Source organism: Drosophila obscura, unplaced genomic scaffold (assembly GCF_018151105.1).
Source record: "Drosophila obscura isolate BZ-5 IFL unplaced genomic scaffold, ASM1815110v1 contig_36, whole genome shotgun sequence".
Lineage (NCBI taxonomy): Eukaryota > Metazoa > Arthropoda > Insecta > Diptera > Drosophilidae > Drosophila > Drosophila obscura.
In genome coordinates this window covers 1,118,780-1,142,465 of record NW_024542824.1, presented here as the reverse complement: position 1 = coordinate 1,142,465, position 23,686 = coordinate 1,118,780, and the positions used below count along the sequence as shown (strand labels likewise).

The following is a 23,686-nucleotide window of genomic DNA, read 5'->3' as shown; positions in this document are numbered from 1 at the left end:
GACGAACTTACACGTTTAAATAGAATTTTTAAGTCTACGCAAGCTAAAGCTATCAAATATCCAAATACACACAACTTTGAAGCGGCCAGCCAAGCTCGACTAGAATGGAAAAATGCTGTGAAAAAAGCAAAGAGAAACTCTTATCAGGATAAAATTGAAGAGATTAATCTGAATCCTTCGTCTAGGAAATCTTGGCAATTTTTGAGGAATCTTAAAGGTCTAGGGAAACCTCAGATGAAAGAGTTGTCTCCATCCAATAACAGGGAATATTTAGACTTTCTGAGCAGTCAAATTCCACAAACAGAGTTAATTGCAACTGTTCCTAATAACATTGCTAACTCGCAGAGTACACAAACATTTTCTATGAAGGAATTAAGGGAGGTTATTAGAAATAAAAGATCAACGGCTGGTGGCATTGATGGGATCACACATGAAATGCTAGCATCTCTTTCGGAAGAGTTAATACAAAAACTATTGTCTTGTTTTAATGAGTCATATGATAGCTGCCAATTTCCAAATGCGTGGCGTAGCATTAAGATCTTCCCGATTCCAAAATGTGGTAAACCACTAGATGACATCAAAAACTTCAGACCAATATCGCTAATCTCAGTTCTTGCGAAATCTGTAAACGGCATGGTTAAAAATAGATTGTCTGAGTTTGTGGAAAAGAACAAGTTACTGCCCTTTAGGTGTTACGCTTATAGGAAAAAGAAAAGTGCTTCCATGTGTATAAACGATCTTTTGTCAACCATTCACTGCCTCAAACGGCAAAATAAGAAAATAGTAGTTGCTTGCCTTGACATAGAAAATGCGTATAACTGTGTAAATTTGGCGTTCCTAAAAAAAATCATGTTGTGGTTAAAAGTTCCTAACCAAATTATACTATGGATTCTAAATTTCTTGTCAGTAAGGTTTTTGCATTTAGGTTCGGAGACTGAGAAGGTTGCAAATGGTCTGCCACAGGGAAGCTGTCTGTCGCCAGTTCTTTTTAATCTGTATACTCTTCGGTTACATCAAATTGAGGACAACGACACCAAGATTTTTCAATTTTCTGATGATTTCATAATCTTGTCAGCCAAACCCACTTTTTGTGAAGCTGCAATAAATTTACAAGGCAAGATCGACAGTTTTCAGCTCCTTTGCGGAGATCTAGGACTAAACCTGAATCCAATTAAGTGTTCGGTTATGGCTATGACACCATTCAAAAAAACGATAGTAAATATCGTTCTGAATCTGCAAAGTATCCCTGAAGTCAGCGAAATAAAGTTTCTGGGTAGAATAATCACATCGAGTTTGTCTGACAAGAAACATGTAGAAACGAGAAGGAACGTGTGAGTCGCTTCTGGGGACGCGACTCTACTTATACCCGTACTCAGTCAGTATATACATTTTTGAGCTTATGATTTTTAAGAATTTTAGAAAAAAAAAAAATTTTACATTTTACATTTTTTTGCTACATCTGATATCTACATCTACATATACAATGTCTATTCTACATCTAACATGTAGATTGTACATGTTCCATTCATATTCTACATCTCCTCCGCTAGGGGTTGCTCGCGCACTGAACGCGGCAGAGTGTGCGAGCGAGAAGGAAAATGAGTTGTGTTATCGTTTGCAGGAGGGCGGGCAGGGGAAGCAACAGAAAATTTCTTCATTCTGGCTATAATTATGATCCGATCTGATTCAGATTTGGCAATCTGGTAGATATGGGCATTCTCTACGATACTGCGTTTTTAGTTTTATCGTATCTTTAAAATTGTGCCTGCCACAGATTTTCGTCCTTTGTGGGGGCGGAAGGAGGCGGGGCGAAATTTTGAAATACACTTGTAGCAGTGTGATATCACATGAGTCTGGAAACGAAATTTGGTTACCCTAGCTCATATAGTCTCTGAGATCTAGGCGCTCAACAAGACGGACAGACAGACAGACAGACAGACAGACAGACAGACGGACAGACAGACATTGCTATATCGACTCGGCTATTGATGCTGATCAAGAATATATATACTTTATGGGGTCGGAAAATTTTCCTTCTCTGCGTTACACACATCCACTTTTACCACAAATCTAATATACCCCTTAACTCTTTTTTAAGTACGGGTATAAAAATAAGGATAGAATATGGAGTTGGCATGAAACTGTTGCAAATGGCCACCAATATTAAAAGTGGCCTAAGACCTCAAGTTGCCACAAATATATACAAAGCACACATTAGATCAAAAGCTGAATATGCGTCGACCACCATGGCAAACCTAAATAAAGGTAACTTTGGTAAACTTTTTTCGAGACAAGCCGCTGCGCTTCGTCGATGCTTAGGGGTAACACCAGATACTCCAAAGCATGTGATTTTTGCGTTGGCGGGTGAAATGCACCCAAACTTCAGAGCAATGTTTTTAACTGCCAAAGAGCTTTTGAGATTAAAGACTCAAAACTACGATCTTTACAATAGTTACACCTGCTCTCAATCAGTAAATTCGTCTTACACGATAGTAGCAAACAAGTTTAGGGATATTTTTGAAATGACCAAACCAGCAGTGACTTTCACCGCAAATAAAAGACTGCATCTACATAGTAACCCCTTTAATATAAACAAACTAAATGTACCTAAAGAACAAATTCTTGTTATGTATTATGAAATTCTCCACAATCTCAAGGAAACAAAGTACCATATCTTTGCAAGTGATGCCTCAATATGTGATAGTAAAGTGGGTATGGGTATTATTGATGTAAACGGAAAAAAGACTTATAGATTTAAATCAGAGATAAAAATTTCGTCTGCTATGGCTGAATTATTTACAATTAACATGACCTGTCTCATTGCCAAGCAATTAAGACTAACTAAAGTAGCTATTTTTACGGATAGTTTAGCAGCTATATATATGTTAAAAAATGCAGAATCAGATGCCTATCCAGTGGCAAATATTCACAACTTACTGGTATGGCCAGAATTAATCTCTGTAGACATCTACTGGATGCCAGGGCATATGGGTATCCCAATAAACGAACAAGCGGATGAAGCTGCAAAACCTGCCATCTCAAATGGGGTGTTTGTTAGGCTGAACTATACGTTAGGTGAAGCATGTCGAGAGGTCAAGAAAAGAGTTTTTGCCTTATGGAATGACTACTAAAAGCAGGCTTCTTCATTGTCTGGTGGTTTTTTCTTTGATTTATTTCCAAATGTTCCAAGGGAACCCTGGCACAAGAAGGTTAGATGGAACGCTCAGGATATGAGACTCCTAAATCGACTCATGATAAATCATACGTATGACAACGTTTTTTTGAAAAAATGCAAAATAGTTAGTTGTGACCTATGTCCAACATGTAACGTAACTGAATCTGCAAATCACCTGATTTTCAACTGACTCATGCCCCTAAGGCGTAAATTTAAAATATTTAAGTATTACAACTCTACGCACGATTTCTTTAAAGCAAATATCCTTCTACATATGAGGGAACTCGCGAAATTTGTAAGAGAAGCTAAATTAGACTTTTAATCACGCGTCGTAAAACACATCGAATGTAAGTGTGTATATAACATATCACTTAGTTTCTTGGCTTGGAAGTTTTCTTTTGGCCAATTACTCTCTTTGAGAAAAATACAAATACAAATTCGATCACGCTGCCAATTACTCATCTCTATGAATACTAGAAAGTGGTAGTAAAATCGATAGTGTCTCGCACATATCGATACATCGTTTCTGGTCGCTGCTACAACAGACCAACCAAAAAAAAAAAAACTTCTTTCGTGCGTTCTATTTATACAAGTTGAACTTGAAAACAATATTAAATTTAAATTGAACAAATAAATATTAAATATTAAAATAAACTGCATGCGTGTTGATGAAGACTATTAGTTAAATACTCTCTAGTTTGGTATTTTCCGTGCGTTTTCCAGTACTATTTTAATTTTGACATTTGCCAACTTGCAGAGCACTGGCCGGATCTTTCTCTTTTTCTGCCAGCTTGCAGCGCCTTTGGACGTGTTTCAATTGCGCTCCCGTTGCAAATATATAATTGACTGGAAATGTCTGAGACATTGCAATTGCGTGGTACCCTGATCGGCCACAATGGCTGGGTCACCCAGATCGCCACCAACCCCAAGGATCCCGACACCATTATCTCGGCCTCCCGTGGCAAGTACTCGGATGTCGTTTTCGCGAATGCAGAAGCCGAATCTAATCCGCAGATATCTCTGCCATCCGAAAGACGCATCTAATGTTGTGTTTACTCATCTGCAGACAAGACCCTAATCGTCTGGAAGTTGACCCGCGATGAGGACACCAACTACGGCTATCCCCAGAAGCGCCTCTACGGCCACTCGCATTTCATCAGTGATGTTGTGCTTTCGTCTGATGGCAACTACGCTCTGTCCGGTTCCTGGGATCAGACCCTTCGCCTGTGGGATCTGGCTGCCGGCAAGACCACTCGCCGCTTCGAGGGACACACCAAGGTGGGATAAGTTTTCAATTAATTTAGTTGCTCAGGGAAATGAGATTTGCTTTTGAAACAAAAATAAGATCTGTTCTGGTAAATGGTCCCGAGTATGGTTAGAAGTGTGGTTAAGCAGAGGGGCGGGGCCATTATCATGTACAGATTGAAAATATTGCGCCTATGCGAGGCAGAATTTCTGGTTGACATCTGGTACGAACGGTTCTCCGCCAAGTCAGCGTACCCCCATTTGCTCGAGGCTCTTTCGTAAGTAGGCAAATACTGAAAATACCCCCCACTGATCCTAAGAACGCTACTATAGTGATGCCACGACTTATAATGCCTGTTCTCCGTTGATTTTTAGGATGTGCTGTCGGTGGCCTTCTCAGCTGATAACCGTCAGATCGTGTCTGGTTCTCGGGACAAGACCATCAAGCTGTGGAACACTCTGGCCGAGTGCAAGTTCACCATCCAGGAGGATGGCCACACCGATTGGGTGTCGTGCGTGCGTTTCTCGCCCAACCACTCGAATCCCATCATCGTGTCTTGCGGCTGGGATCGCACCGTCAAGGTCTGGAACTTGGCCAACTGCAAGCTAAAGAACAACCATCACGGCCACAACGGCTACCTGAACACCGTTACCGTTTCGCCCGACGGATCGCTGTGCACCTCCGGCGGCAAGGACTCCAAGGCTCTGCTGTGGGATCTTAATGATGGCAAGAACCTGTACACCCTGGAGCACAACGACATCATCAATGCCCTGTGCTTCTCGCCCAACCGCTACTGGCTGTGCGTCGCCTACGGCCCATCTATCAAGATCTGGGATCTGGCATGCAAGAAGACCGTCGAGGAGCTGCGCCCCGAGGTCGTCTCGCCCACCTCAAAGGCCGATCAACCCCAGTGCCTGTCCCTGGCCTGGTCCACCGACGGCCAGACTCTGTTCGCCGGCTACTCTGACAACACCATCCGCGTCTGGCAAGTGTCTGTATCAGCTCATTAAGCTCTTGGACTATGTCTATGCTCTGGTCGCCCATTTGATTTGTTGAAGCGAAAACAAAAATAAAATTTTAAGCGTCCTTTATAATGCGGAAATTGGTTATATTTTGTGGCTGTTTGATGGGTAATTATGGGAGAATCTGAATATTAAAAAAAAGAGAAAATGAGGATTGCCAACGGAAGAGAGATATTTGGGAAGATTGGAATTTCCAGAACAGACTTTTATAAGAAGCTTATCGACTGCTAAGAAATTAAAAAGCTCCCTGACAACTGCTTTTTAAAGTGGTTTGCTACATAAGCTACAAATAAAGCTGCTTGGCATGAAACCAAAGACAATATAAGTATATACTTATATTGTCTTTGATGAAACTCTTTAGTTTCCTGTAAGCGGGATATTTAATAAAATTATCCGATATCTCCAGTTTTCGTTGCTATAGCTGATATTTACAGCTAAATTCTTAATCCTCGTGCTCATCTATTCGCTTGTTCCCTTTCAGGAAATACAAGATTTCTCCTGCATTCTCTAGTGCTTTCTTTATTGTAAACACATTTTAGAAAATGTTTCCAGTTTTACAATTATCGTATAACAAATAATTTAAATAAATAATTACGTCAGAAGATGCGTGCGGTGTATCGTGTGTGCGTCTGGTTGGGAACAAAGTATATGGGCAATGTGGTGGTGGGGGGAAAGATGCGAAAACAATATTTGACTAATGGGACAACAATAAATGGGATTCCTAAAGGAAGTTTTCCTTTTGTGAGCATGTACATGATTTGGATGGTGTGTGTGATGCTTATGTATGGTGTATGTGATGCTGCCTTTGGGTACATATAACATTTAACAAAGAATTTTACATCTTGCCTAACTAGATATTGTGGATGAAGGGACGGGGGGAGTACAGCGCAGGGCAAGGATGGGGGAAAGCTAAAGATTCCTATAACTCTTAGCAGGCACTCTGAGGCGTAGTCCTCATTTGGTTTTGATTGAATTCGAGCGTTGCACCGCAGCGACGGGCGGGGATTTGGCCATCGGTTGAGCAGCAGCAGGAGCGTCTGCAACCTTGCCCGCCAATGTTCCGCCAATTGTGTAGACAGCATTCCTGAAGACAATCACCACCACGGTTATGTTGTCCACGGAGCCGCGCTTGTACGACTCCATTGTGAGGGCTTTGGCCCCATAATCTGAGTCCTTAAGGTGCTCCTGGATAAAGATGCAGGCCTCCTCATTACTGAATATATCCCAGAGCCCATCAGAGGCAAGTATCAAAAAGTGTGGCCTGGAATGCGGAACGGCAGAATTATATGGAGTAGAATGAAATAAGTGATTATCTGTGAGTTTCTGGTTCGCTGCACTCACTTGTGATCGTTTAACTCAAAGGTCAGTATATCAGGCGTGGCAATCACAAGGTTCTATTGGGAGACAAAAACGCCATTCAGATTAGAGCGCAATAATCACTTGATGAGCATAATTTTCTAAGTACCTTATCTTTCAGCGGATAATCGCCCATTGCACGCGATGTGGCAAGTACTCCAGCCACACGCCAAACCCCACGGAAAGCAATAAACCCACCGGCATCGTGAATCCGCTTTCGTTCACGCACCTGCTGGGGCTTGTGGTCAAAGGACAGCGGTATGGCGATGCCACGCGAGTCGTACATGACGCCCCGGGAGTCACCCACATTGGCGACAATAAGTTTGGTGCCATGAACAATGGCTATCAAGGCTGTGGTGCCTGCAATGTTGGTCTAAAAACGGAATCACCAGATTAAACATTTTTCAAGAACTACGGGCTGACTTTCCTTACCGTTAGTTTGGCCTTTTCCACCAGCTTGTAGTCGGCGGACAGGATTTCGTCTGTGATGAGCTTCCCAAAGTTGATGCGGCCGTTCTCGATGTAGCACTTGGCCTCAAGATCGGGCGGCGCAGCGTTTGTTCCGCCATTCTGTGCATTATTGTTGTTGTTGAGAAACGAAGAGCCCATGGCCGCACCATTGCCGCTGGCTCGCATCGCCAGATTCAGCTGGGCTGTATAAATGTCGGCAATTGATGCCTCCGTTGGCTTTTGCTTCAAGGAGCTGCAATCGGCCGTGGTGCTGTGGGCCTTACGCAAGCTGTCGCGACGGGAAACAGATGCGGTGTCGGGCTCTGTGTTCTCCTTGTTGGCGGCATCCTTGCGACTGCTCTGTTTGCGAACCAGATAGGGGTTCTTGTCATAATCGCCGGTACCAGACTCGGTCTTCAGCAGCTTGGACATCTCAATTATCTTGTTGTAAATGTTCTTCACGAGTACATCTCTGGCAAAATTAGCGGCGAACTCGCCACCATGCCCATCAAAGACCGCAAAGAAGGAGACGCCCGTGTTGTTGTTGATGTTCTCCTCAAGAATAAATCTGGGAAACAAAGAGGCTTAGCTGATGGGCTGGAAGGATTGAGATGTGTACCAGCATACCTATCCTCCATACGTGGTCTGCGTCCGAGCACAGCAAAGGCTGAGCTTTGCTGCTTCACTTCCTCCCAGCTCTGGTGGTCCCCTGCCATGGCTGACATCTCCATCATTTTGGCGGCCTTCTGGCGACCAAACGAGGCCTGGATGCGTCCCAGAATGCTGCGACCCCATACATCTACCGCTTGCAAATAGATCAACAAGACGAACAGAATGAGGCCGCAGAAAACTACCTCCGGTCGGAGGACATAAAGGCGGCACAGCTTCCATATGTAGGCCAGTGGGGAATTGATGGATGAGAAGCCCACCGCAAATTTCGAGAGGATTTTCATGTGGGAAACGTATGTCTGATAGAACACCTTATCTTCCAGTTCGTCGTCCATGGAAAGGTCTGCTGCTGCTGTCTCTCAGATTTAGGTCGCAGATAGTTTGGGTCTGTATAAGCGATGGAATCAGCTATGAGGATGCAGTGGGGTGTAAGGGATGAAATGAAGAAACACCTCAGATTAATAAAGAAACCATTTTGATAGGGGCTGGTTCCAACCCCATTACGAAAACGTACTCAGAAGAAACACTTGACGCTGCACGTCAGCCGGGTCGAATTGAATCTATTCTGGCTCTGCTGTAGTCGTTTTGCTTATTTTCCGCTGCGCTGCGCTGCCTGTGTGTTCCCGTTTTCTTTTAAGTATCGTTTCTGTCCCTTTTTTCTGCTGCTTACAGACGATTCTCGTTTTTTGCCGCTGTCATTATTGGTCGTGGACGTTGCTCGCCTGCTTTCTTTGGGATTATTTTTAAAATATTTTCAGAGATTCTTATTATAGCCAGTGAGTGCGTGAGTCGTCTATGTGTATTTTATTCAAGCACATCGAACATCTGTCATAGCATATGTGCTTGTGTGTGTGTCTGCATTTATGTCGCAATAAATATTTCCCCACGCACTGTAGGAGCCGAAAGTCTGATGCTAAACAATGCCAAGTTTATATACGTTCTTAGTTGTTCGTTTAGCTTTCGTTTGAATTTAATTAATATTAAAATTGAAAAAACCCAGCACTTGTTGACCGTTCTGGGCAGTGTAACCGCGGATTTATTGAGAAAATATAACACTGAACCCGAAAAAATATACCAAAATATACATGATAATTTTAAAAATATATCGTAATTATATCGATGGACGCGACGACTAGTTTCCTCAATTTTGATATTCGATTTAATATAATAACATATCTATGGAGAACGGACATATTTTATTTAATTAATGATCAAATTAAGTTTTCCAAGATTGTGTATCTGCTCAGGTGATATTTCCATTATCGATGAATACTGACAAAAATACTCTCGACCGGAGAGATATGTACGAATTGATGTATGGTTTGTGTCGCAAAGGGGGGATATGGAAACATATGAAATTGTTTATGAGTTGCTAAGCTAAACCAGAATTTTCCGCATTACCTTGACCTTTGCTTTTGTTTGCCATTAACTGTACTTTTGTACAACTATGTACATGGCTATTATATTTTCATCAGATAAATACCTGCAGAACTCCTCAACGACCGCCTCTGATGTCGATCCATATCAATTTAAGGAACAATAAATATTTATAATATTATAAATTGAAAACACAAGAGCTGTAGCACGCGATGTGTAGAAAAACTTAAACAAAACGAAATGGAAAATGGAAAAAAATGATGGCAGCAGCATATAAAGACCGTAAAAACACACAATATGCTGAGGGCTCTCTCTGCCGCGCTCTCTCTCTCTGGCTTCCGTAATGATTATTCCTTGCTCAATTATTTCATTGCTGCTCTCTCTCTCTCTCTCTCTCTCTCTCTCTCTCTCTCTCACTCTCTCTCTCTCTCTCTCAAACCGAAATAAACAACAAACAAATCTATATTACATTTTTACATTCAAAGTTTTGTATGGTATATTGTATGCATAGAAGTTTGTACAGTGTACACCCTCTAGCACAGCAGATAATAAACCGTCCGACCTGGTAAATTCCGCAAATACTCATTCGACTGATTATTCAGCCTCAATCTTGACCGGATTTGGCGCGATGGTTGCTCAACTGTACATATATTGTAATACGATTTAAATAAGATTTGCGCTATAGACTCTAAGAACTCGACGGCCATGAAGATATGTATCTACCGGACTGCAGCCATATGATACGTGTGCAAGTACTGTGGTAGGAAAGGGTTTTGCCTGCAACAAAGATTGTCCCTCCCATAAGCTTATGAATCATGAGGGGGGACGGGTGCCACTTTTAGGTACAGATACGTGAACATTTGCAGCCTCAAATGCCGCAAACCTTCGTCTTGTTTAACTGGACGGGTGAACAATTTTGAAAAACACTTGTGACAGTGTGATATTACATGAGTCTGAAAACAAAATTTGGTTGCTCTAGCTGATATATGAACGATCGATCATATGGCATTCATATCTTTGGCCCTAGCACCCAATCCCTTTTTATACCCGTACTCAAAAAAGAGTTAAGGGGTATATTAGATTTGTGGTAAAAGTGGATGTGTGTAACGCAGAGAAGGAAACGTTTCCGACCCCATAAAGTATATACATATATTCTTGATCAGCATCAATAGCCGAGTCGATATAGCCATGTCTGTCTGTCTGTCTGTCTGTCCGTCTGTCCGTCTCGATGAGCGCCTAGATCTCAGAGACTATAAGAGCTAGGGCAACCAAATTTGGTTTCCAGACTTATGTGATATCCCACTGCTACAAGTGTATTTCAAAATTTCGCCCCGCCCCCTTCCGCCCACACAAAGGACGAAAATCTGTGACAGGCACATTTTTAAAGATACGATAAAACTAAAAACGCATTATCGTAGAGAATGCCCATATCTACCAGACTGCCGAATCTGAATCAGATCGGATCATAATTATAGCCAGAATGAAGAAATTAATTTTCAGTTTTAATAGCGAACTTTATATCAAGGTAATGGGGACAACCATGCATTGGTTGCAAATTCATCATATTAAGTAGAATGTACTTAATTTAATAATCTAAACACACTGTAAATAATAAACAGATTCTATATATGTATATATATTTCATAAAGAACTAAATATATCGGACTCTTATCTTATAGGTAAAATTCATAAAATTACACGGCAATTGTTTAATATTTTTATTGACTATAATATCTTTTTTTTGCCGTGTGGGCCTTTTGTCGGAAATGCCCATATATAGAACATTTTCGGGAGACCATAAATCTCGTGATCTTGCATCATAAATAAATCACTTTGTGCTAAATTCAAATATTTTTCCGTTGAACATCGACTAAAATGTGACTCCCACCGCTAGCAGTCAGCAATAATATCTAATGGCTGAAGCAACAGCTGCTCGATTGTAAACAATAGAAAAACAACAAAACTCAAGGTGTCGCAGTGGAATTACGTTGCAAACGAAGTGTATAGAAAGTAGTGCATTGAAAGTGCATTTGGCGTGAAGAGAGATCACGAAATCGGACGCATGTGCAGTCTACATGTCGAGGAGGAAGCCCACTTGGCGGCCATGGGCGGGAACGGAACACCAAAGCCCAGCCCAAGGCCAAGGCCACACGAAGCTAAAATCACGCTGTTCGACATTTGCTGGGAGGACGTGCTCATACCACACATGGCGACTTATCTGTCGCTGAAGGACATATTCAATTTGCGCTGTTGCTCGCAGACGGCGCGATGCTTTGCCGAGGCTTCGCTGGAAAAGCGTCAAGAGCTAAATTTGTCCGGGAATAATACAAGCAATATTGAGCTGGGTTTCAAGGTGGTGGCCCGCTGCTGCCGACGGCTGGAGGTGTTGCATTTGGCCTGCTGCAAGTGGCTGACAGATGACCTGCTGCTCCCCTTGCTGACCAACAATAAGCACCGTCTCTGTGCCGTAAATCTCAATGAATGCGTCAACATCACGGCCCTCTCGCTGCAGCCGATTATAGTGGAGTGCAAGGACTTGCGAATTCTCAAACTGTCCAAGTGTCAGTGGCTCACTACCGGTGCTGTGGATGCCTTAACCCTGCATCAGAGCAAGCTGGTGGAGTTTGACATATCTCACTGCGGGGCCATTGGCGAGCGCTGCCTGATCATCTTCTTCCGCAAGCTCAACAAGCTGACTGTCCTGTCGTTGGCCCATACCCCGAGTGTGACGGATCAGGTGCTCATCCAGATCGGAAACTATTGCCGGGAGCTAGAGCACATTAATTTGATGGGCTGTGTGGCTATTTCCGACTATGGAGTGCAGTAAGTAATCCCATCAAGCGCTGTCCCTTCAATTTGCGATTTTGGGGCGTCAATCCCATATTTTTCTTGGTGTATATTTGTACGTGTGTATCGCTGTGTCCGTGTATGTTTGTGAGGCTGACGACTGCACATTTCCGAACATCTGCATATTTTCTAGCGCTCTGACAGTACACTGCCTGCGTCTCCGTACACTGCTTATCCGACGCTGTCCGAGAGTCACGGAGCATTCTCTGGCCCCGCTGCGCCAGCGACGACTATACATCGACCGGCCATGGCAGGACAATGCCCACAATGCCTACAATCTGAACGACTTCTATCCCAGCGACTTTCTTGTTTACTAGTCCAACATCTCGATCTCTTATCTCTCGTACCTTTCCCGCAGTGCACTGACGAAGACCTGTCCCCGGCTGCAATCGCTGATGGTGCAGCGGTGTCCTCTGGTTACCGAGCGGGTTCTGGCACCGTTGCGAGGACGCGTGCACCTGGACCGACCCAGCATGGGATACAATCTGCCAGCCAGCCAGCATCATCGGCTGTTCCTGCAGGTCTGAGATTATCCACTTCTTATCCGAACCATCAATAACTTTCGAGGCTACTTCCGGCTAGAAGGAGAATGAAGATATTTGCTGTGTAAATACATGCCACTGTATCGGACGCTTTAATTTACTTTTAGGCTTAATCTTACAAAATGTTCACATTAATTTAAGCTGTACAATAAACGTATTTACTCCTATACGTACTCTCTATAAAATCCAGAAGTTCGTGGTTTTAATTCCATTCAGACTCCCATCCACGAACCTTTGCAATAAATATGTATATAAGTAATTTAAAAGCGTGGCTAAAATACGGCCAATATAAATACAATAGTGTGAATTTGCGCATTCCTTCCGGTTCCCATCATTGTGCGGATATCAATGGCGAGGTTGAGGTAGTCGCAGTTGTCGATGTTATCACTTCGCCGTCTTTGGCCAGCTTTAATTTATTCTGGACGGCGCTGGATATAGTAAGGTCGTTGTCTTTCTTGCCCTCATCGCATTTGGATCGCCACATTTCGTGAATATGCTGTAGATGCACATAGGCGGCCATGGAAATGTTCAAACTGGCCATCACAGCACTGAGACCAGGTTCACCGGTAAATGCCAGGCCACAGAGGCCGAGGTACGTGTGAAACGGATCTGGGGTGGCCTGTGGCCACTTGGCAAAGCCTCCAACCAGCGTGTCTTGCGTGCTCAGTATGTACTCGCGGTTCTTGGAAAAGTCGGTCAGTTCAAAGCCATCCAGTATGCAGAGGGAGGCGCCAATCCAGAAGGAATAGCATGTGTCAACAGGTTTATTGGGACGTCCCTGGAATCCATCCATTTGGCGAAAGATGAGCCAACGCTTTATGCGCTCCACTGTGGCAGCATCCAGGCGATGCAGCTGCCCGACCAGTTGCAGTGCAGCCAGGGCACAGAAAGTGGTCCCACCGTGAGCTTCTCCCTCCAGCTCCTGACTGAAGCCGTAATCATAGCGGAGACTCTTTTCGATGAATATAAACATGGCCTCCTTGTCAACATCGCCCCAATAGTCGAGCATGTGACAGATGGTGGCAGCACAGTACACAAACCGCATATCATCCTCGCTGCCATCGATGCAGGCACTGAAGCTGCCCTCTGGCCGCTGCACCGCCGCCACTCCATCCACAATACTCTTGCGATCCAGGCGCGACAAATCATCGCCCAGTGTGACCAGAACTGCAATGCTAGTGTACGTCATGGCTAGGTGACCCCATTGATACTTCCGCATGCATTCCAAAATTTCTACATCCTCGGTTAGCGGCACCATAGCACGGCAGCCCTGAAAAGAGGAGATCCATCCATTAATTGATTTCTCTCAAAGTGCTGGTGCTTGTTGACGCTGATAAGACCTGGCGTGATAACAACTAAAGGGTGGATGGGGGGAGGGCGGGGGAGGGGGAACTTGTAAATCGAGCTGCTGCGCAAATGGAGGAGTGCCAACAATTCCGTGGGTGCAGCCATATATCATGCGAAATGTGATGCGAAAACAAACTTTCTGTGCCCGGATGAATGTTTTCTTTTTTGGAGAATGAGAATTTTACAGATTCAGCCGTTGGAAAACAGACGGACGCGTATCATCTGTCCAGAGTAAACAAAAAATAGCGCAAAACCAATACGTTGGGGGCATTGAGATGCGGCAAGGTCTGTCGCAGTGTCTGCCGTTGGGCCACGTATAAAGATAAGGTGCGAATGGGAATGGGTTGCTCACATTTTGTTTGTTCATATGACAGACTGGCATTTATGCTTACCATAAAACCGCCGCATCGCTTCTCGTCGTCGCGTGGCACCACCAGGCCGCCGTAGATCCAATCGATAATGTCCTGTCGCATTTGCGGTGGCACCAAATTCAATGAATTAAGTACATCTAGACCACAGACAGCAAAGAACACTATGGTGCTCCTGTGAGAGAACAGAAATAAATGATTTTAGGACTGGAAGGACCTCATTCCTGGTCCTGCCACACCGCTCACTCTCTCACCTGGTGTTGTCATGCGAGGCCATGCGCGCCGGTAGCATATTGAGGAAACGCAGCAAATTTTTGGCATGCTTCGAGAGCAGCACGGGCTCCGGCTCTGTATTGTCTTCCATATCTATTTGGTAGGACATTGTGGTTATTGTTTTTAAGTAACTTATGGACAGGAACTTCTTATCAGTGTGTCAGTGTGTTTTGGGTATTCTTATATGACTAAGCGTCGTGGGCCTGTTCTCTGAGGTTCCACTAAGCACACGCTCGTAGCAGCAGTACACTTTAAATGACCGTGCGCCTTCACGTGTACGCAATTAAATAGTCTAGCCTTTACCTTTTATTTATAGTAAGCCGGTTTGCATTGTAATATAAAGCTGCGGGAACGGTAAAAAAAACCCCCAAAGTACAAAAAAAAACAACAAGTTGCTTCTTCTAGAGGTGTCAAACCTTTGAGGGAACTATCGATAGTATCGATGCTTTTGCGACTATCATCATGGTATCGAGCTACTAGTTGTTTTATTTATTTTATTTTTCACATAAACTGGTCTTGTTGGACCTTTCTTCGTTTAACATATACATAGGTACTATTTTATATTTCTTAAATGCAGAAAATTCTGAAAAATAATTTTTCGCGTGTGTGTTCATTTTCGCTACTCGAATTCTCAGTGTGTGGACAGTTGGGTGCTTGTTTATATATTTTCGTTTTCTTCAGTGAGATAGGGAGAGAAATTGCGATATTATGGGCAATTAAAAAAAATATTTATTTTGTTTGCTGTTTGCATTTAATTTAAGTTTTCCTGTTGGTTGTCCACCGAAAATATCGAAAAATATCAACAAAAAATATCAGCCCAGCCCTATCCGTTAACAGCTGTTCACGAGGCGAAATTATTTATTAAGTTTTGTTAAATTATTCTTAAAAAATGCGGATAACACAATATTTGGCAAGCAAATTGAAGAATTTCTCCAATCTGCCCAAGGAATACATTGAGCGCAGCAAAAAACAGGTAGGAAATACTTCCTCTCCCCCACTCTGAATACAAGAGGTCGGCCCCAACTTAACCGCTTCTCATACTGTGGGGCTCACGTAACAGCAGCATGGAAATAATTCCGGGTTTATATTCAAAATGGATCAATTTTCTTAATTAACTTTATTCAGGTATATTGGCAAACACCTCGGGAAACTAATTACCTACCACGCACTGTGGAGCGCAAGCGATTCCGGTACACCACAAACCGACCATGGACGGGCCAGTTCCGTCAACAGAATATGCCCGCAACAATGCGTAGGAAGGTACTGATCGAGCCAATTGGTAAGTACATAGTTATCTGAACATACATATTCCCGACACTGCTAAAACAATTGTGGTTTACTTTTCAGAGGATTGGAGCTTCTTCCGCGGTGATCGCATTGAGGTTCTGGTGGGAAAGGATAGGGGCAAGCAAGGTATTGTCACGCAAGTGATTCCCGAACGCAATTGGGTAATTGTGGAGGGCCTCAATTGGCATTACCGCCGCGTAGGTGCCGAGAAGGAGTTCCCCGGAATCATTATCAAGTCCGAGGCCCCACTTCATGTCCTCAATGATATTCGTTTGGTGGACCCTTCCGATCTGCAGGGCACCGAATTCGAATGGCGCTTCACGGAGGAAGGCGAGAAGGTACGCGTGTCCATGCGGTCGGGGCGAATCATCCCCATTCCAGAGACGAACAACCAAACGCATGACTATAAAACGCCAAATGCTTACATAGAACGCGAGAAAGATACGCCAGGTAGGAGCTTCTATGCATTACCTATATTTACATATATAAGATTTAAAGATGTACTTTTCTTTTCTTTGTAGCGGCTGTTGTGGGTGAGATAACCTTCCAGCCGAAGCTGTCCACCTTCGAAATGGATATTATGGAGGAAATGGGCATCAAAGAGGAACGTACGCCAGCCAAGAGCTATTGGTACTAACTCTATCCTTATTTTTATTTGAGTAAAGTAAAAAAAACAACAAAAGTAAGCAATCGAATAGTTTTCTCATTTGCGCACTGTAATGAAGAGCTCCCCGCGATGGTCGCGCAGTGTCTTCGACAAGCGGGACACAGCGCATTCGGCCTTATCAAAATCGATGCGAAGCGTGTTGTTGAATGTCTCGTAGAGCCATGTGCATGTCTTGGACATGTTTGCCTCGTAGGTCCCAAAGACGCGGCTTGTGTGCTCATAACTGGAAAGGATTCAGTATGAATTGAATAAGGACAGGACAATAAAAGACAGTCTGCCTTACCGCGCCTTGTTGGCTATATCCGTGATCAGGTAGGTATTGCAATGCTTGACGGCCAGCACTTGGCGATGGCTCATGTACTTCAGCTCCACGTGGGGCAGGGCAAGCTGAGCTGCTTCCAGCGAGATCATTGATGCGTGAAGAAGACTCCGGCAGTCCAGCGCCCATTGCATCTTTTGCCTGGGATCACTAAAAAAGATGCACATATATCAGAAAATGCTTTTCACCTCTCTTCTGTTCGCTCTACCCACATGATCCTACTAAGCTGACGCCACTGCTTCAGTGCCTGCGAGGAGGAGTTGGCGGCTGCTCGGAGGAGAAGTCCACAGATGCGCCACTGCTCCAAGGTGCTGCCCAACTTGTCGCGAGTATCGCGGGCCGTCTCTAGCTGCTCATCAATGGTCTCCTCCAGGCGGGTCATGTAGGTGCCACCACTAATGTACGCTATGATCCCATCTTGCCTCACATACAGCTCGTTTAGCTCCGCGTAGTTCTCGGCAAGCGTCTTCAGGCGCTCCTTGGTATGCTCAAGCAGTTCCCCATAGTAGCGAATGCTGAGCAAATAGAGCGCGGACTCGCTCAGGTTGGCAAAGAAATCCTCGTGCATGGAAGCCTTGCTTGTGTCACCAATCACGCCCAGGTTGTAGGCAAGCTGAGGGAAGCATAATGGACTTAATTGGCTAGTGGCCGTTGATGGTGTTAATTTCGTAGCACTTACCTGGGCCAGGTCCTTGGTGGGCGTGTTGGCCACAATTTGATTGCCGTCCCGTTTCTGGGGGTAACTTTGCAGGGACAAAGCCTCCATGTCGGTGGTGCCCTGCTCTTCCCGTTGACGTTGTGCCACCTCCATGCCATCCAATCCCAACATCCCATCATGCTTTCCTTGCAGATGCTCGATCCAGGCCTCGGCGGTGGCCATTCTGGGACCCGGACAACTGCCTTCCATCTTGCTGATCTGCTCGTCCAAGCGCATATAATCATTGATAATGTTCTGTGAACGAAACCGGATATTGATTTCGACTGGTGCTCAAATCTAATGGCGGCTAATTACCGTTACACCGGCGGCGCCGGCACTATTTCGTCGCAGTTCTGTGCTGACCTCTGTCACGCCAGGATTCGATTGCGTCTCCATGGACGAACCGCAGCCCATCATTCATTGCACGAAGGTTCGAACCTGTCAAAACCTGATGATGACATGTTCCATTTAGCAGTCGCTCAATTTTCCGACCACAGAACTAGCGGCCAAGTCCGTTAGCTCGTCCCTCCACGTTCGCCTGCCAAAGTGTGACTGAGCTTTTGCCTTGTCCGCGGCAACTGTCCACTTATGAGGAAAAACACAATAACAACAATATTTTTCGCGCTAACCATTAAAAGCCGCCCCCAACCACCATTAGAACACTGCCGCCCGCTTGCGGCAGCAGTAGGAGTTGCTTGCTCCTCTCTCGACGAGGGTGCGCGCGTGTGTGTAGGTTGTCAACAACCTGGTTGGTGTTTGCTTTCCAATTTGTTGTTGCTTTCGTGCCTCAGTTTGTAGAAGTTCTGAATTGGCACACTGAGCTTAGTATTTCCAAAAACAACAGCAGGCTAGAAACTTTATGGTTTGTATATTCATCACATTGAAAAGCGTAGTTAACAGTAGGGGCATATTGCCTATATTAAATTATATATAATATTATACCCAAGTATTCCGTGAGCTCCGTGAATCTCGGAAACACTTACACCCATTTTCAGCTATTAGTACGGGGCACAAAAGCGTTAACATCTGGTCATTGTCCATATAAAATGCAAGTTCACCTGAAGGAACGTCCTTCCTCTATGGCATATGAGGGTGCCTCATGGGGTGGGGGCGAGGTGCCCAACACCCACCCACCCCTAGAAAAAGGTACTAAGCGACCAACACAGCATAATCCATCAGTAGGATAATAATCAAGATTTTGATAAATTACCAGCAAAAGTATGGGTTGACCATGAGTCCGCTCACTGTGGCTGCTCATCGAATATATGATTTTCTGTGCTTGATTCTGAAGTTTACTGATTAAGGATACATATTAAGCTTTTAAGAATACACCGTTGTGGCTAAATATTTGTATGTACTATAAAGAAGGTGCTGTTCGCTTATGGCTTTTTCACTAAAAGTTTTAAAGGAAATAAATTCGTCTATTTTACTCTTTCATTTCTTTATTTTATGGTAAGACACACAAGAGACACATATTATATATTTGTAAAAAAAAATAGTTTGTGGTCGTCGCCTGATATTTTATTTTCTGTGCCTCAGAGTGTGCGTGTGAGAGAAAGAAGACGAGGCACAGAAAATAGATATCGGGGACAACTGTAGTAATGGGTACTTCTAATAACATTACACGGATGTTAGTATCAATGGCATCAATTTTTTGATGTTAAGCAATTCGTATTTTACAACCCATTACAGTATCAATGCAAAATTGTTCTAGAGCAGGGGTGCCCAAAATCACAAATACCTAATACCAACAGTGCAAAGTCGAAGAAGAGACAACAACAAAATCATAACAAAAGTCGGGTTAACACCAATCAGAGAAGAGACAAATCCGATTTTGCTGGACGCATCGCATCACACAAAGTTGTTTGTATGTGTTGGGCTTCCAGTATGCTGGTACACAGCACAAGCTGTGTATGGCTACAAGAATTGGTTTCCTATGCTGGGAGCAATTCCAAAAAAAATAGAGCTCGCGGAGCAATGGGCGCCCAGACCCCTGTTCTAGAGACATATTTTTATTTCCTGCCATATTATTTAGCAATATAATTTCACATATTTCTCAAAAATCGATCAATACTTCCAATTATTCCTTCTCGATCCTGGCCTCGCCGGTGGCCATTCTAACCCACATCTTGGCAAGTCTGGACTGGGGCTGAATATTCCCTGGAGTAAGCTCCGAGCACGTCACCGGGTGATTACAAAATGTACGGTGCGGCCTCTTCGGGACTGTTACGTTCATATGTACGTGTCAATCGCTCGAAAAATATATAGCGCAGTTGCCAGACGACGTGTAGTATGAGCAATGAGTGGTGCATTAAAATTAATGGGTCAAGTGAAAACATTTGAATAAGTTATAAACTGGCAGAGCGCCGACAAGCGTGGGACTGCGAAACTTGTTGATAAGTTTTTACCAACGTAGTCCGAAAATATACATATGTACGTATGTACGTACGTAAATCTAAAGCAGCGAAAGAGCTGAGCAAAACAGAGAATTGAGGGAAAACGAGACGGCGCCTGCGCCATCCTGGAACACAGGGAACCCTCCACCCCGGAAGAGGGTGGGCGGATTTCACTTTCAATATTGAAAGCAAACATCGGCTGAATGGAAACCGAAGCCCCGCTAATGCTTCGTATGCGCTCTCGGACTCTGTTGGCACATTAAGATTTTGTTCAGTAGCAGCGTGCCTCGTGTGGGGCAAAGATGTCTGCTATACTCATAGTAGTGCCTCGCCGTCGCCTGTAGAAATCACACACCACCCTTCTCTCCTTATCTGGATTTCTGGGGATTGCTTAGACATGGGCCTGCGGGATACCTTCAGGCAACTGCGGCCGGACAGCCCGTCGCGCGTGGGCAGCAGCAGCAGCATTGAGCTGCAGAACAGAGCCACTCCTCGGAGCGGCTCCCACCAGAATCAGGTTGCAGTTATAGCTGCAGAATCGCTGCAGGTCTGGCGCGCTCTGCCCGCAGAAATTCGACATGATCCCAGCATGGCCAGCTTTCAAATGGAAAACGAACGCATTCACGGTGAGTGAATGTGCAATTATAACCCTTGATGAGTGAGACCTATCCAATCAATTACCTGTCAAGTGCTTGAGAAAGTCTAGCCTAAAGTCCGAAGTGGCTCATAATTAATTCAAATGTTACCACTTTGTAGGCGCCTCTGAAGGTGCTAGCGATGAAAATGATGAGGGGAACAACGGAGGTCGTATTCAGGATGAGCCCGGTTCCAGTTTTGCTGGTTCAGATTTCCTCGATATCAAGACTAAGCCGGGACAAGAGGAGAATCCCACAGATGACGAGGCCACCACAACGCACTCAGACCACGATCCAGCAAATGGTCCGGGCAATGCCAAGTCCCTTGCTCGACGCATCCACCACAAGTCCACGCGATCAAAGGAGCAACGCCAGTGGGACAAGCTGTGGAAGCGTCTGGGACTGCTCTTCTTCTGGCTGCTGGCCGCCGTCGTGCTCATCTCTGTGGGGGAGAAACATCTGCTGGAGAAGACCCTTGATGTGCCGCAGGGCGAACATGGGAAATGTGAGCTTCGAAAGGAAAAGTAAAGTGAATTTTTACAAACATTTCGATATCTTAGTTTTCACTTTGGTGCAAAAACCAGCTGGCGATTTTCGTCTGAAGATCCAAGGCACCTTCGTGGAAGTCTGCCCACCAGACCATGATAACGAAACCATTAGCTATAGTTATCTGATTGTGCAGCCGCAGGTGTCGTCTTACACTGGAGAGAACCGCAGCAAGGTGTTCCAGGTGAGTCTAAAGTTGTGTCATTTCATTCCAACTGAGTGCATGGATTCACTCCCCCCCCCACCATACAGAACACATTGCAGGCCTGGAAGCTGCCTTTACTGCCTGAAGATCTGCTGGAACGTGCTCCAGCCGTGTCTAGGAATCGCACGTATCAAATGAGCTCGGAACTGAGCGATATTCTGGCCCAGCCGGAGACTGAGATGCGTCTGCACATCTACAGCGATGTGGCAACGGATTTGGCAGTTGTAATCAGCTACAATCCTCTAATAGTCAACGCTCGGATGGGCAGCATTCTCGCCGGCCTCATTCTCCTGATCTTCTATGCCCTGTTGGTGTGGGAGGTGTTTGAGCGACCTTTCATAGCCATGGTTTGTTCGATTCTATCGGTTACGGCTCTGGCCTGCTTTAATGGTAAGCGCTCCAGTCAGAGTGCAGCAGGTTGATAATTTGTATATTATCATATTATAATCAATCATTATTTTAGATCGGCCAAACATGAATGAGATAATCCAGTGGATGGACATGGAGCTGCTCACTCTCCTGTTCTGCATGATGCTGCTTATCCTGATACTAACAGAGACAGGGGTCTTTGACTATCTGGCAGTGTTCTGCTTTGAGATATCGGGTGGCAAGATTTGGCCCATGATCTATAGTCTCTGTCTGGTGACATGCCTGGTGTCCAGTGTGCTGGACAACATGACAACGGTCCTTCTGCTCACCCCCGTGGCCATTCGCTTGTGCGAGGTGATGCAGCTGGATCCGCTTCCGGTAGTGATGGGCATCATTGTGCATGCTAATATTGGAGGTGCTCTCACCCCCATTGGGGATCCCATCAGCATTATTGTCAGCACCAATCACATCATTGTGGAGAATGTGAGTTAAGCTAGATCCTCCCGATCCCTTCTCTTCTTGAGCTGTGTCTCTCCTTAGGATGTGACTTTTCTTAACTTTATGGCGCACACATTTCCTGGCGTCCTGCTGGCCGTGCTCCAAAGCTGTCTGTATCTACGTCTCTTCTACCACAACATCGATGCCTTGCGCCTGAACGAACCGAAGGAAATGCGCGAGCTGCGACGCGAGATCAAGGTCTGGCAGCGGGCTCTCAATGCAGTGGCCTCCTGCTCCAAGGATGCGCAGCTGGTGCGCGGCACTCTCCAGGGCAAGGTGAAGCAACTGAAGCGGACACTGCGACGCCTCCAGCGAGGTGTCGGATCCACAGAGGTATATGCCAACACCCTGGATGAGCTGAAGCAAAAGGTAAGCATTGGCTATGACTTTCCGATATTTCTTGTATTACAGTTGTTTTAATCCACAGTACCCCATCAAAGACAAGGCGTTGCTGCTGCAGTCCGCCGGAGCTTTGATCTTTGTCATCGTCTGCTTTTTCATACAGTCGGTGCCGAATTGGAGGACTCTGCCCCTGGGTTGGGTAGCCCTACTGGGTGTCATTCTGCTGTTGATCATCCTCAACCGTGACGACATGGAGCATCTGATGCACCGCATCGAGTGGACCACACTACTCTTTTTCGCGGCCATGTTCGTGATGATGGAGTGCGTCGAGCGACTGGGCCTCTTCTCTTGCATCGGCGAGTTCACCGAGCACGTCATCCTCTCGGTAGACAAAAGGCATCGCCTGGCCATGGCCATATTCATAATACTGTGGGCGTCGGCCTTAGCCTCCGCTATTCTAGACAGCATCCCCGTCACAGCCATGATGGTCAAGTTGGTTACCTCGCTGGTGGCCAAACAGTCGATTGGCTTGCCCCTCCAGCCTCTTGTCTGGGCTCTGACCTTGGGCGCCTCTCTGGGCGGCAACGGGACCCTGTACGGGGCCTCGGCCAATGTCATTGCCGCGGGAATAGCGGAACAGCATGGCTATAAGCTCTCCTTCACTCGATACCTGAGGACAGTATTTCCTATGATGATGGGACAGATCACCCTGATGACAGTCTACCTGCTGGTGGCCCACATCGTATTTGGCTGGCATTGAAATATATTTTGATGAGCTACATATAACGTAAATGGCTATTTATTTCTAGTTATTGACTAGTACTCATATGTTTAATGACTAGAGTTTTTCAATTAATATTTAATGGTAATTTGTGTGGTAATTTTACTGTGACAGCTTTCACCCTTTCGCATTCGATTAATCTCTTTGCGTGTGTTTAATGTTCTCGTATGCGAGTATACGAGTATAAGTGTTTCTATCTTATATATATATATAAGCGTTTATTTGTGATTTGGAAAAATAAAAAATATACAAAAAGGATGGAACGGTGCTTA

General features: G+C 44.9%; 7 protein-coding genes across 9 annotated transcripts; 4 read left to right on the top strand and 3 right to left on the bottom strand.

Moving 5' to 3' along the window:
- Positions 1–3,952: 3,952 nt before the first annotated feature.
- LOC111076976 (guanine nucleotide-binding protein subunit beta-like protein) lies at positions 3,953–5,515 on the top strand. The gene is made up of 3 exons (XM_022371060.2): positions 3,953–4,136; positions 4,242–4,453; positions 4,796–5,515. The coding sequence occupies exons 1-3, from the start codon at positions 4,028–4,030 to the stop codon at positions 5,429–5,431; spliced, it is 957 nt and encodes a 318-aa protein (XP_022226752.1). The 5' UTR covers positions 3,953–4,027; the 3' UTR covers positions 5,432–5,515.
- A 427-nt stretch (positions 5,516–5,942) lies between these two features.
- Positions 5,943–8,960, bottom strand: LOC111076973 (protein phosphatase 1L). Its single transcript, XM_022371056.2, has 6 exons — positions 8,433–8,960; positions 7,877–8,326; positions 7,232–7,817; positions 6,909–7,172; positions 6,785–6,837; positions 5,943–6,704 (listed from the first exon to the last, which is right to left on the bottom strand). The coding sequence occupies exons 2-6, from the start codon at positions 8,251–8,253 to the stop codon at positions 6,398–6,400; spliced, it is 1,587 nt and encodes a 528-aa protein (XP_022226748.2). The 5' UTR covers positions 8,254–8,326; positions 8,433–8,960; the 3' UTR covers positions 5,943–6,397.
- Positions 8,961–11,190: 2,230 nt separating this feature from the next.
- On the top strand, positions 11,191–12,869 carry LOC111082109 (F-box/LRR-repeat protein 15). Of its 2 annotated transcripts, none has more exons than XM_022378291.2 (2): positions 11,191–12,118; positions 12,276–12,588. In XM_022378291.2, the coding sequence occupies exons 1-2, from the start codon at positions 11,358–11,360 to the stop codon at positions 12,457–12,459; spliced, it is 945 nt and encodes a 314-aa protein (XP_022233983.1). In that variant the 5' UTR covers positions 11,191–11,357; the 3' UTR covers positions 12,460–12,588. The 2 variants fall into 2 exon arrangements, with proteins under 2 accessions (XP_022233983.1, XP_022233984.1); XM_022378292.2 differs by having other exon boundaries at positions 11,194–12,118; positions 12,501–12,869.
- Positions 12,743–15,086, bottom strand: LOC111082108 (geranylgeranyl transferase type-1 subunit beta). 2 transcript variants are annotated; one of them, XM_041594747.1, is made up of 4 exons: positions 14,976–15,086; positions 14,654–14,765; positions 14,424–14,574; positions 12,743–13,954 (listed from the first exon to the last, which is right to left on the bottom strand). In XM_041594747.1, exons 2-4 carry the CDS (start codon positions 14,761–14,763, stop codon positions 13,016–13,018), a joined length of 1,200 nt encoding a protein of 399 aa, XP_041450681.1. In that variant the 5' UTR covers positions 14,764–14,765; positions 14,976–15,086; the 3' UTR covers positions 12,743–13,015. The 2 variants fall into 2 exon arrangements, with proteins under 2 accessions (XP_041450681.1, XP_041450680.1); XM_041594746.1 differs by lacking the exon at positions 14,976–15,086 and having other exon boundaries at positions 14,654–14,933.
- Positions 15,087–15,483: 397 nt separating this feature from the next.
- LOC111076958 (probable 39S ribosomal protein L24, mitochondrial) lies at positions 15,484–16,645 on the top strand. The gene is made up of 4 exons (XM_022371029.2): positions 15,484–15,645; positions 15,798–15,951; positions 16,020–16,409; positions 16,481–16,645. The coding sequence occupies exons 1-4, from the start codon at positions 15,562–15,564 to the stop codon at positions 16,594–16,596; spliced, it is 744 nt and encodes a 247-aa protein (XP_022226721.1). The 5' UTR covers positions 15,484–15,561; the 3' UTR covers positions 16,597–16,645.
- Positions 16,516–18,401, bottom strand: LOC111076957. Its single transcript, XM_022371028.2, has 5 exons — positions 17,958–18,401; positions 17,625–17,897; positions 17,158–17,558; positions 16,910–17,095; positions 16,516–16,849 (listed from the first exon to the last, which is right to left on the bottom strand). The coding sequence occupies exons 1-5, from the start codon at positions 18,057–18,059 to the stop codon at positions 16,663–16,665; spliced, it is 1,149 nt and encodes a 382-aa protein (XP_022226720.2). The 5' UTR covers positions 18,060–18,401; the 3' UTR covers positions 16,516–16,662.
- Positions 18,402–20,305: 1,904 nt separating this feature from the next.
- LOC111076955 (P protein) lies at positions 20,306–23,643 on the top strand. Its single transcript, XM_022371027.2, has 7 exons — positions 20,306–20,664; positions 20,795–21,178; positions 21,234–21,403; positions 21,472–21,814; positions 21,888–22,276; positions 22,334–22,660; positions 22,719–23,643. Exons 1-7 carry the CDS (start codon positions 20,436–20,438, stop codon positions 23,391–23,393), a joined length of 2,517 nt encoding a protein of 838 aa, XP_022226719.1. The 5' UTR covers positions 20,306–20,435; the 3' UTR covers positions 23,394–23,643.
- Positions 23,644–23,686: the final 43 nt, after the last annotated feature.